Below are 13,347 nucleotides of genomic sequence, written 5' to 3'. Positions count from 1 at the left end.
AGATATATTTTTAGCAGAACCTACTGTCATTGTTGAATATAAATAAAAAGTATGCGTCTCGGGACTGGAGTGATAACTCAAACTAATCTAACTAGTTTTTTCTGTTCTGTGATTACCTATCAAATATATTTTATTCTTAGTTATAATTCTTGAATATGTACATAAAAATTTTATGTATCATACATTTATGTATATATTATTAGTATCATTATTTAATCCTATAAAAGTAACAATTTGGTTAGAGCGAGAGAGAAGGAGCCAGCCTACCGCTGTCGACTGTCGTATGCGTGAGAGATATGGAGGCCAGACAGAGACAGATCCGATAGCTTCTTAGCTTTGCCACTTGCATTATGTATTCTGTATATATGACTCAAGACAACCGTGGTCGTTCCAAACATAGGAGCGAGATGAAAAACAGCCTCACAATCACCTCACTTCCTAAATCTCGGAACACCCCCAAAGATTACGAATTGACGAAGAAACTTCAAATAAAGCTTTCCTCTGCACTGCCAGGAAAGTGAAGAGTTTACACCAATACAAACGCGACATCCGAAATTTGCTAAGAAGTAAATGCTCGGTTACTACTTCTTCAATCTGAAAACAGCCGTAACCCGGTTTACACTGCTATTTAGACGTATTTTTTTAAGATTAACTTTAGATATAAGCTTGAGTTAGGACTGTTAGGTAAAGGGTAGATAAACAGATACTTAGTAGGTATTGGAACAGACTATGATTAAAATTCAACTGAATGAGGGAATCATTCACTTCCGCTCATGTTTTCTTAACAGTTTACTAAACATAAAATAAATTGCAAAATTAATAGTAATTTGATAAAGAATTTTGAGCCAAAAGGTGGAAATAGGATATCTTAATATATATAAATCTCGTGTCACAATGTTTGTCCTCAATGGACTCCTAAACTAATGAACGGATTTTAATGGTGATTACTTCATGGAGTGCAGTTTGGTCCAACTTGAGAGATAGGGTAGTTTTTATTTCGATTTCTGACCCATAAATATTTTTATTTTCAATATTTGTTTTGTATGGACATATTTTCTATGAGAGAATTTAGTGACGCACGGTTTGACAGTTCCGCTGTGAAACAATTTCATTATAACAACAGGGAGCATATTTACGAAATAATTTTTGATGTTTTGAAATATAAAACAGTTGTTTTTTTACTATCTACAGAACAACGTCTGTCGGTGCAGCTAGTATATATATATATATATATATATATATATATATATATATATATATATATATATATATATACTAGCTGCACGCTAGTATATATATATATATATATGCTAGTATATATATATATATATATATATATATATATATATACTAGCTGCACCGACAGTTATAGCAGTTATATATATATTAGTCATATGGCATGAACTATCTTCTTTATCTACATTCTCAGTGATATCCACGTGTGCAGTCAAAAAATTAGAACGGTCAGCACAGATCTATCAATCTCAATAAATTATGGGAGTTGTAGGTATATCCCTTAAAGCATATTCTTCTTCGCGAGCCTCTCCGACTAGCGAAGGTTGGCGGTCAGTGTTGGAGCCGCCTTAACTGCGGCTGATGAACCGGTTGTGTAGCCGGACGCCAGAGGGGAGCCGCCGGAGAGGGGAGGCAACGGTCGTCGACCCACTCGGCAGTGCCACGTCCCGCAGTCGCGTCAAACCCTATCAGCACGACACCCGCGCACGCGCATCTACCTATTTACAATATTTCCGCATACGATAACCAGTTACTTTGTGCTGTCAATAAACATTTAACTACAGTCCGCTGTTTGCTTCGCCACCACATGGTCCTTCTCACCTTGTCTACATGAAATAGCGACCAGCAGTACAAAGGAACAAAGAAAGTTAACGGACCCAAACCGGCCACGTAACATTCTTCGAGTTGTCGCCTGAATCCTTCAAGTCATCGTGCCTGCTTTCTTTTGGTTGTCGTGGAGTGCGTTCTGAAGGTCTTGGATTTACCGCCTGCAGCCATCCACCAAATCAGGGACCACTTGGAGGGTCATCGGGATTACGGATCATCAACTTCGGTTGCGCGTGATCAGCATCAACGCACACGATTCGTCGGTCAACGAGGCTACGTGTTAATTTCATTCATCACCTGTGGATGGCATAACAACCGTGAGATCGTTCCAACCTACTCCTCAATATATAAAATCATTTGCTGTACTGCATAATTTAAAATCATTTGTCATTTTATTCTTGTACATTGCCTCTCATTTTTATTCTATTTATATTCATCTCATTCATCATATCAACTAGATTTTCTTAGTCTCATTTATAGTCATATTTGAACATTATAACGCCTGACATCATTCTATAGCAAAATTGCATTTCTGTGTTATTTCTTTTCTATATTGCCTGTTTGCTTGTGCCTTCTTTAAAACATACACCTAGTTGGCTTCTATTTTATTTTAAGCTTTACTCTTTCTTCCTCATTATGTCCGAGTCTCAAATAAAAACGTTGATTAAAAAACGAGGTTCTATAAAGTCCAAGCTTACACAATTTTCGAATTATGTTGAACTATCTAAATCTTGTAAAAAATTAAGCGAATTGCAGACTATAGAACTGGAGTTCAGGCTGGCTGCTATTGAGGCCCTACATGAAAAGTATGACGCCTTGCAGGACGAGTTGGAGATGTTGGCGGACGACCCCGACGAGCAATATGCGGAACGCGAAGAATTTGATAAACTATACTGCAGTCTAGTGGCTACTGCTCGCCAGCTGATCACTATCGCGCGCAGAGAGTTGAATGCAGACATCGCGTCCGAGGTGAGCTCTTGTTCAAACACGCATAAGCATAATAGTGTGCGTCTGCCTAAAATTGATTTGCCCAGATTTTCAGGCAGCTATCATGATTGGTTGGAATTTCGTGACACATTTCAATCAATAATAAACAGTAACCAGTCTATCGATGACATTAATAAGCTCCACTATCTTCGTGCATCACTAAAGGGGAGTGCTCTTTTAATAATTAATAATCTCGATTTTAAGTCGGAGAATTACAACGCTGCCTGGAAGTTGCTTTGTGAGCGTTATGACAATAAGAGGCTGCTTGTGAATAATCATGTGCAAGCTTTGTTTAACATTGAGTCATTTTCAAGGGAATCAAGTAAGTCAATAAGACATTTAGTAGACGAAACTAAAAAAAATTTAAGAGCCCTGGCGACCTTGGATCAACCTGTTCAATATTGGGACACCTTAATTATCCACATTATGACGGCTAAACTAGATCAAATCACAAATAGGGAATGGGAGCAGCACCGCAACTCTATGTCACAGCCTCCCACCTTACCAGTCTTTATTACATTTCTCAATAGTAGGGCAGATTTATTAGAAACACTAGAGGAGTCCAAAGTTGCTAAAACACAAAACTCACAAGCTTTTAACAATACTAAACCTAAAAGCTTTGTAATTAATACTAATAATAATTTTACTAACCATAAATCATTCAATCATAAATCTTCATTATGTCAATTATGTAATCAGTCACATTTCCTATTTTCTTGCCCTAACTTTAGAGACTTACCTGTAGAGTCCCGTATTAAAAAGGCCCAAGACTTAAAAGTTTGTTTGAATTGCCTACGTCCAGGTCATGTACTTTCAAAATGTAAATTAGGCTCTTGTAAATATTGCCGTCTGAAACATAACACTTTGTTACATATTGAGAATGAACCAGAGCAATCTACCTCTCAAAATGTAGCGCTTACTCTTAATAACACGTCTGAAACAAGAACTGTGTTACTCTCCACAGCGCTCGTGAATGTGGTGGATACTAACGGAAAGCTCCATACCGCACGGGTCTTGCTGGACAACGGGAGCACAGCCAACTTTGTTTCAGAGGATTTCTGCCGTAAGCTGCACCTTTGTACTTTGAATACCAAATCCAGAGTGTTTGGCATCAATAATCAGTCTTCAAACTGCACAAAATCATGCAATTTTAAATTACAGTCATTAGATAAGGTATACGAAGTCAACATAGAATGCTTTGTATTATCTAAAATAAGTACTAAGCTACCATCAACTTATGTTGACACAAGGAGCTTTCAAATACCCACTGGCATTCGTCTTGCCGATCCTACTTTCAATTGTCCGTCTTCAGTCGACATCTTAGTTGGCGCAGAAATATTTTGGGAAATTTTAGGCGCGAATCGTATCAGTTTAGGAAAGAACAAACCTTCTTTATTTGAATCTAAGTTAGGCTGGTTGATTTCCGGCTTATTTATAAACTCAAATCATAATAATGACTCTTCTTCTCCCGTGTGCATGTTTTCAGACAACACACTATCAGATTTGTCTCGGTTCTGGGAGCTTGATACTATTTCTTCAAAACACAAACTCACTCCCGAAGAGAAGCGCTGTGAGCAGATATTTGCGGATACCACGTATCGAGAATCTGATGGTCGTTTCGTGGTGACTCTACCCCTCAAAGAGCCACCCACCATTCTAGGTGACTCTTACAACATGGCCAGGCATAGGTTTATCTCTTTAGAACGTAGATTACAAAAAAATCCAATTCTTCAGAAACTCTATTTTGACTTCATGCGTGAGTACATAGAGCTAGGTCATATGACTGAAATTAATTCTTTTGATTGGGACTCTACAGAGCCATCTTATTACTTGCCACATCATGGAGTCATGAAGGAGTCGAGTTCCACTACGAAACTGCGTGTCGTATTTGACGCGTCTGCAGTTACTACGTCGGGAAAGTCTTTCAACGACATCCAAATGATAGGAGCCACTCTTCAAGACGATTTACAATCGATTCTTCTTCGATTCCGCCAGCATAGAATTGCAGTGTCAGCGGACTTTCAGCAATTCTATCGACAGCATCTTGTCACTTCTCCAGAACGATGTCTGCAGCAGATACTATGGAGAGAAAGCCCTAGGACACCGTTGAAAACATACGTACTTAATACAGTCACCTACGGTACGGCATCTGCACCTTTTCTCGCAACTAGGTGTCTGTTACAACTCGCGCATGATTGCAAGAACAAGGCCATTCAATTTACAATCGAACATGATTTTTATGTTGATGACTATTTATCAGGGTCATCATCTGTCGAAGAGGCTATACATCAATGTCATGAAGTTATCGCTGTCTTGCAATCAGCGCAGTATAATCTGCGTAAGTGGCATTCTAATTCCGTGGAAGTCATGCAGCACTTTCATGGAATTAATTGTGATACACAAGGCTCTGTTGATCTAAGCTACAACTTTAACGAGATTTCTAAAACATTAGGCCTCAACTGGAAATTATTTAATGACACATTTTCTTTTACAATTAATTTAAAGCACACTGACATTATTTCAAACCGACACATTTTATCTACGATTGCACAAATATTTGATCCCTTAGGTCTTGTAGCACCATGCATCGTGGAATCTAAAATTATCATGCAACAGTTGTGGTTAGCTAAATGTACTTGGGACGAACCTGTTTCTGAAGACATACAAAGGTCTTGGGAGAGTTTTCAAAATACTCTTCCATTGTTAAACAACATAGAGATTCCACGTTGGATTTCATGTGACTCTCCTATAAAACTGCAATTGCACGTGTTTACAGATGCGTCTGAGCGAGCTTACGGTGCCTGCGTCTTCGTGCGCAGCATACATGCCGATGGCTCTGTTCACGTTCATCTACTTAGTTCCAAGAGCAAGGTAGCTCCTATAAAACCAGCTACTATGCCCCGACTCGAACTATGTGCAGCCTTGATGGGCGCTCGATTGCATTCTAAGGTACTTCAATCACTTACCCTAAAATTCAACGAGTCAGTGTTCTGGTGCGACTCTACCATAGTGTTGGGCTGGCTATCGATGACACCCTCGAATCTTAAACCTTTCGTCCGTCATCGTATCTCTGAAATCCAGGACATTGTCGGTGGTGACTGTTGGCGCTACGTTCCTTCAGCAGAAAACCCCGCAGACCTCGTCTCACGAGGACTCTCAGCTGACAAGTTAGCTCACTCTTCTTTATGGTGGTCAGGGCCACAGTTTCTACAACAAGACCAATCAATTTGGCCGCAATTTCCACGATCGCATGACAAGTCTACGTTACCAGAGACAGTTAGAATTTTTCATGTCAACGTCGACGGTGAAAATGTAATTTCTACACTTTTCAATCGGTGTTCAAACTTTAACGCATTGCAACGCATCGTAGCTTTTATGTCACGGTTTCTTAAAAATTGCAAATTACAAAATCAAAATCGTACATTTGGTCCACTAACAACATGCGAATTAAATAATTCATTAAATTTAATTTTAAAAATCTGTCAACAAGAATCATTCCCTGAGGAGTACAATCTTCTCACATCAGGTAAACTATTACCTCCTAAAAACAAACTTATCATTATCGCCTTTTCTTGACGATAATAAAATTATTCGAGTAGGGGGCAGGCTTCATCGTTTCTTTTATGACTACAATGTTAAACATCCTGTTCTTCTTTGTAGCTCGAATCGAATCTGTAACTTAATATTTCAAATGTTTCATCATAAATTATTTCATGCAGGGCCTCAACTGTTACTTGCCTCCATTCGTCATCACTACTGGCCCATCGGTGGTAGAAATCTAGCCAGGAAGACAACACATCAATGTGTAAAATGCTCTAGAATCAAGGCTAACACAATCCAACCTATCATGGGCAACCTTCCAGTGCAGCGTTTACATCTAGAATTTCCCTTTTTAGATACAGGTGTCGATTACGCCGGTCCTATCATGATAGCTGACCGCAAGGGCAGAGGTTGCAGGCTCGTCAAGAGCTTTATATGTGTATTTGTGTGTTTGGCCACAAGAGCAGTTCACCTTGAGCTTGTTTCAGACATGACAAAAGAAGCTTTTTTAGCAGCTCTCAACCGATTTATTGCTCGGAGGGGGAAACCACGCCACATCTTCTCGGACAGTGGTAGTACTTTCGTCGGGGCCTTCAATGAGCTAGCGCAGCTTCTAGCACAGGATCTCGACCTAAATAGAATCGATCCAGGTATAACCTTTTCGTTTATTCCGGCATATACTCCACATTTCGGTGGACTATGGGAATCTGCCGTCAAATCCACCAAATATCATTTAAAACGAATCTTAAGCCTTACGTACCTCACCTTTGAAGAAATGGCAACTTGCCTTATTCAGATTGAATCTATATTAAATTCTCGTCCTCTAACTCCTATATCCAGTGACCCGTCAGACCTCACTCCACTTACACCCGCACACTTCCTTATTGGGCGATCTTTACTGACGTTGCCTCATCCACAGGTCACCAGAGCCAGTGTGTCCTCGCTTCAGCGATTCCAGAGAATCGAATATCTGAAGCAACATTTTTGGAATCGCTTCTCAAACGAATATGTTCTCTGGCTTCAGGAAAAATCCAAATGGCATCGCTCTACCAGAGGAGAACTAAAGGAAGGGGCTCTCGTTGTAATCAAGGACAAGACCTCTCCGCCTCTTATGTGGCTGATGGGACGAGTCATCCGTGTGCTACCAGGGAGTGACGGCGTCGCAAGAGTTGCAGACATACGCACACGCAAGGGTGTGCTCAGACGGGCATTCAACACTATTTGCCCCCTGCCTCTACAGTGACTCTACCTTGAAGACCACGGCTCTTCAACAGGGGGAGCATGTTGGAGCCGCCTTAACTGCGGCTGATGAACCGGTTGTGTAGCCGGACGCCAGAGGGGAGCCGCCGGAGAGGGGAGGCAACGGTCGTCGACCCACTCGGCAGTGCCACGTCCCGCAGTCGCGTCAAACCCTATCAGCACGACACCCGCGCACGCGCATCTACCTATTTACAATATTTCCGCATACGATAACCAGTTACTTTGTGCTGTCAATAAACATTTAACTACAGTCCGCTGTTTGCTTCGCCACCACAGTCAGCTTTATAGTTTTTAAAGCATATAATATGTAGGTATAGTAAATACTATGTAACTTAAGAAATTCAAAAGATTGAAAACGTTTGCGAGGTAAAGGTAACTATGACATAAAAGGTTTTCTTAAATTACATTTACATTCCGTACATTGGGAATTAAGCGACCGCCCTCAGGCTATTAAATAATAAGTTTAAATGTACGATATTACTTTGTACCCATATTCTTTCATGAAAAAGAAAAGCCTGCTGAGTTTGTTGCGCCTGTTCCTCTCAAGTATGAGGAATTCTTTTTTGAATGTGTGGTATTTCTTGACTTTCTACAAGTGATGTCACATCCTACTTTGAATAAAAATATTTGAATTTTAATATGAGTTTGAATAATACAAAGATGAGCGATAGCCATCGATAGCAAGGGAGAAGGCCTGTCAGTCTGGATTCATAGAACGCCTCCGAATGCGTATGGCACAAAGAGCACCTCTCGCAACTTGTTTTATGTGAGCTTATGAGAGCCGAGAGTTTATGCAACCTAACCACCAGCTTCCTCACTGGGCGCAGTTTAATAGTCACAGTCAACGGATATCTCTCGAACCTGAAATCCTTAATCTCTGGAGTTCCCCAAGGCTCTGAGCCATGTCCGTAAAAAACACAAGTTGGTAATAGCTGATGGTAATTGACACGCCCATGCCCATTACAATACGATTCTTGACAAACACAAAAATTCTGCGCGGCACTACAATTGCGCTAGTCACCTTGAGACAGAAGATGTTAAGTCTAATTTGCCCAGTAATTTCACTAGCTACGGCGCCCTTCAGACCGAAACACAGAAATGTTTACACATTAATGTTTCATGGCTGAAATGGGCGCCGTTGTGGTACCCATAATCTAGCCGGTATCCCGTGCAAATGAGGGTCCCACTGATAACACATATGTTCATATCACCGCCCTTCCATTTCGCCCTGGGCTGCCTCGGGGCGTAAAAAGAATAGGGTAGTCCCAGGTCCAAGGGTGTCGTAAGAGGCGACTACGGGCTTTTTGAAAGTGGGAGAGTCACGCTGCTGTCTTATGACGTCAGCACAATCGGGCCAGACTCGTCCGGGTTACTTACCACACTCGCACAGAATACCGGCGTGAAGTAGCGGCCTAGTGCCGCTATGTTTCGCATAAGTTAGTGTCGAGGACCGGAGGCCATTCCCCCCCCCGTCCTTCCCCCCCCCCCAACAAAATATGAGAGCGGTCCTAAAAAATAAATTACCCCAGGCGGGTACCGGCTCTTGTAGAGCCGGAGAATCCCTCCCCGAGCATTCGCGCTCGGGCTGCCCCTCGTATTCTGGGGAGGGCACAGTACCGCGTATGTCACAGGACAAACAGGGCAGCAACACCACGGCACCCCGCTCCACGCTTAATGTGGACTTTTGTAACATCCGGGGAATTCACTCCAACTTAAACGCCGTCCACCACCACCTTGAGACGGCGCAGCCGGCCTTGGGTTTCCTTACGGAGACGCAGATATCTCGACCTAGCGATACGTCATATTTAACGTACCCCGGGTACAAAATTGAGCATAATTTCATGCCTCATGCCGGGGTATGTGTGTACGTTAGGGAGGATATCTGCTGTCGCCGTCTCGGCAATTTTGAGGGTAGGGGCCTGTCTACTCTCTGGCTCCGCGTAGATTTAGAGGACCGCGTCCGCATCTATGCGTGTGTCTACAGGTCCCATAGTGGTAACGCAGAAACGGATCACCTCATGGGCTGCGTTCAAGCGGCATTTGATGACGTGCTTGCTCAGATCCCCTCCGCTGAAATCGTAGTCTTGGGTGATTTCAACGGGCACAATGCCGAATGGCTTGGATCACGTACCACAGACTACGCAGGGCGATCTGTGCATAATTTTGCATTGGCGTATGGTCTGTCCCAATTGGTTGAGTCGCCGACGCGGCTCCCGGATGTGGATAGCCACATGCCGTCCTTATTAGATCTTCTGCTGACTACACATCCCGATGGTTACCAGGCCTCTGTCGACGCCCCTCTCGGAACGTCCGACCATTGCCTGGTCAGGAGTGTAGTGCCTATCCGACGCCAACGTCGCAGACCACCAGCGACCCGCCGCGTTTGGCACTACAAGTCAGCAGATTGGGATAGGATGCGTTCCTTTTTTGCATCCTACCCTTGGGGCAGGGTTTGTTTCCTTTCGGATGATCCTAGTGCCTGCGCCGTTGCAGTAGCCGATGTGATACTGCAGGGCATGGATATTTTTATACCAAGCTCTGTAGTACCGATCGGTGGCAGATCACAGCCCTGGTTCGATGCGTCAGTTAAAGCAGCATCTGACTGCAAAAAACAGGCGTATCGAACTTGGGTTGCGGCGCTGGGCTCAAAGGATCCGAACTGCAAAGTTCTGAAGAGGAAATATAACCGTGCCTCCAGATTTTTTAAGCGGCAAATCGCCCGTGCGAAATCGAAGCACGTCGTCAAAATTGGCGAGCAGCTTTCCAGTTACCCGACCGGAACACGCAAGTTCTGGTCGTTGTCGAAAGCTGCTCTTGGTAACTTCAACCAGCCGTCCATGCCGCCGTTGCACATGAGGAATGACACCCTGGCCCATACGGCAAAAGAGAAAGCCGATCTCCTGTGCACTCTTTTTTCCTCCAACTCGACTCTTGACGACAACGGAAAAACACCGCCGACCATCCCGCGGTGTCAGAGCTCCATGCCTGAAGTACAGTTCCGACAGAAAACTGTTAGGCGAGCTCTGTTTTCGTTGGACGTCAGGAAGTCGAGCGGGCCGGATGGCATTTCTCCAATCGTGCTTAGAACGTGTGCCCCTGAGTTGACGCCGGTGCTAACGCGTTTATTCCGGCACTCTTATTCAAAAGGCGTAGTCCCTGATTCATGGAAGTCAGCCCTTGTCCATCCGATCCCAAAAAAAGGAGACAGTTCGGATCCGGCAAACTACAGGCCTATTGCTATTACCTCCCTACTCTCCAAAATTATGGAGAACATAATTAACCGCCAGCTCTTGGTATACCTTGAGGGTCACCAGTTGATCAACGACCGGCAGTACGGCTTTCGCCATGGTCGGTCGACTGGCGATCTTCTGGTATACCTAACACACAGATGGGCGGCGGCTATCGAAAGCAAGGGGGAAGGCCTGGCAGTTGGTCTGGATATAGCGAAGGCCTTTGATCGTGTATGGCACAAGGCGCTCCTCGCAAAACTTCCATCATTTGGGCTTCCCGAGAGCTTATGCAAGTGGACCTCCAGCTTCCTCACTGGGCGCAGCATACAGGTCGTTATTTATTTATTTATTTATTTATTTATTTCAAGGAATATCAACAGCTATTTACACAAAATAAAAATACAATAGAAACTTAGAGCTAATCACAGATATTCACTAATAGAAAAACACCGCCAACATGCATTGCCGTGGCCATCTGGAGGGCAAAGCCAAACTGGCTTCAAAGAAACTGGGCGTCATAAATAGAGCACGGCAATACTTCAAGCCGGCCCACATTCTAGCGCTCTACAAAGCGCAGGTCCGGCCTCACATGGAGTATTGCTGTCATCTCTGGTCTGGCGCACCCCAGTATCAGCTCGATCCATTTGACCGCGTGCAACGCAGAGCAGCTCGAATTGTCGGGGACCCAGTACTCTGTGAACGGCTGGATCACTTGGCGTTGCGTAGAGACGTCGCTTCATTGTGTGTCTTCTACCGCATTTATCACGGGGAGTGTTCCGAAGAGCTGTTCAACCTGATTCCTGCCGCCGAATTTCACCTTCGCACGACACGCCACAAGTTACGATATCATCCCCACCATCTGGATGTGTGGCGGTCCTCCACAGTGCGGTTTTCAAGGAGCTTTCTTCCTCGTACCACGAAGCTGTGGAATGAGCTTCCTTGTGCGGTGTTTCCGGGACGATACGACATGGGTACCTTCAAGAAAAGCGCGTACACCTTCCTTAAAGGCCGGCAACGCTCTTGTGATTCCTCTGGTGTTGCAGGAGAGTGTGGGCGGCGGTGATCACTTAACACCAGGTGACCCGTACGCTCGTTTGTCCTCCTATCCCATAAAAAAAAAAAAAAAAACTTACCTTATTAATAGTGGGTCTCAAAAGTTTGAGCGATAGCAAATTCCAAGATCATCTTGAAGGCAAAGCCAAAATGTGGGATTATAACTAAAGCAAGGCAATAACTACTACTACATGCCGGTCCATGTTCTGGCGCTAGTCGGCCAGATAGAGCTCTATGAAGAGCTAGACCGCTTGGCATAGATTCATCGCTTGGTATGTGTGTTTCAACTCATTTATCACGTGGAACTCCTCACACTCTAAAAATATAAAACAAGCTTTTATCATGTATCTAAAAGCTAAAAGCGGAAATAATTTAGGATAAATTAGAAGCACTCAACTCGTTATACCATAGTCTTAAATATACTAGCGTATACCAAGACGATCTAACATTACAGCACGATAACACAGCAGACATATGTCTACTGTGACGAAAATGAGTGACCAATTTTTATTTGTGAGTGTTTCCGTTAGCTAGTAGTTTACTATACAAAATACTGCCCCGCTAAAGATATTCTTCTATCTCGTGCGCCTTGTTTGTTTATTTGCTAGTATACTGTTAGTCTATGCGTTACACATTCTCTTACCCTTTCGTCCCATAGCTTTTTTTTGGGTTCTTCGTTATAGTATATACTCAGTGGCGTGCATTGGTTTTCTAGCAAGGTAAGCACTATAGATCTAACTAGTCGTAGAACCGCGCTCTTGTCTGACAGCACAAGGTTTTGAAATCTACATACTACAATCTACATACATCAACATAGTTGTTTGTGTTTCGCATGTAGTTTCCGTATCATATGGTCAACCTAATATTTTAGTTTGTGTCATTCGAGGAACAAGTATACCTTAAACTGCTTTCTTATTTTATTTCAATAGCGTAAGCATGCGTGTTTATTTAACAAAAAATATTTGTTATTAAAATTCTAAAATTACGCATACTTTTATTTTTACCGCCATCTAGCGGTAAACACCCATACTGCAATCATTTACTGTCAAATTTAAAATTTCATGCGTTTATGATAATATTTATACCTTTCATTATTATTGAAAACTCTAAATAAAGTAAATTTTATGAAACGTTTTTTGACTTCGAAAAAGAACTTTAAACTCAAATCACAGACGACCTTTGTATAAATCCTATAATATTGTATTTATACAATATAAATTGTATTGTAAATAGTTTTGTATTATAACGATAACGGAACGAAAATTGTGTAAACGGATACGTACCTAATTTCTGTAAACAAACCGTATTTTCGCCACAATCGCGACACTGGAATTTCGCCATTATATTTTTATTCCTAACTAACAGTTACCTATTTTGAACACAAAACACACAGCAACTTCTTTTTTTTCTCGATACAAACACTAATTAACAATAA

The 13,347-nt window shown here is 42.6% G+C and overlaps 1 protein-coding gene across 12 annotated transcripts; it reads left to right on the top strand.

Annotated features, from left to right (window-relative positions):
• Positions 1-1,576: 1,576 nt before the first annotated feature.
• Positions 1,577-7,879, top strand: LOC126975614 (uncharacterized). 12 transcript variants are annotated; one of them, XR_007731761.1, is made up of 4 exons: positions 1,577-2,811; positions 3,794-3,892; positions 5,606-5,778; positions 7,394-7,879. XR_007731761.1 is itself a non-coding variant. In XM_050823594.1 (3 exons), exons 1-3 carry the CDS (start codon positions 3,256-3,258, stop codon positions 7,522-7,524), a joined length of 930 nt encoding a protein of 309 aa, XP_050679551.1. In that variant the 5' UTR covers positions 2,818-3,255; the 3' UTR covers positions 7,525-7,879. The 12 variants fall into 12 exon arrangements, 5 of the variants coding, with proteins under 5 accessions (XP_050679551.1, XP_050679550.1, XP_050679548.1 ...); XR_007731756.1 differs by having other exon boundaries at positions 6,858-7,879; XR_007731759.1 differs by lacking the exon at positions 3,794-3,892 and having other exon boundaries at positions 6,858-7,879.
• Positions 7,880-13,347: the final 5,468 nt, after the last annotated feature.

This window comes from Leptidea sinapis, chromosome 36 (assembly GCF_905404315.1).
Source record: "Leptidea sinapis chromosome 36, ilLepSina1.1, whole genome shotgun sequence".
Classification (NCBI taxonomy): domain Eukaryota; kingdom Metazoa; phylum Arthropoda; class Insecta; order Lepidoptera; family Pieridae; genus Leptidea; species Leptidea sinapis.
This window is presented reverse-complemented; position numbering and strand designations above follow the sequence as displayed.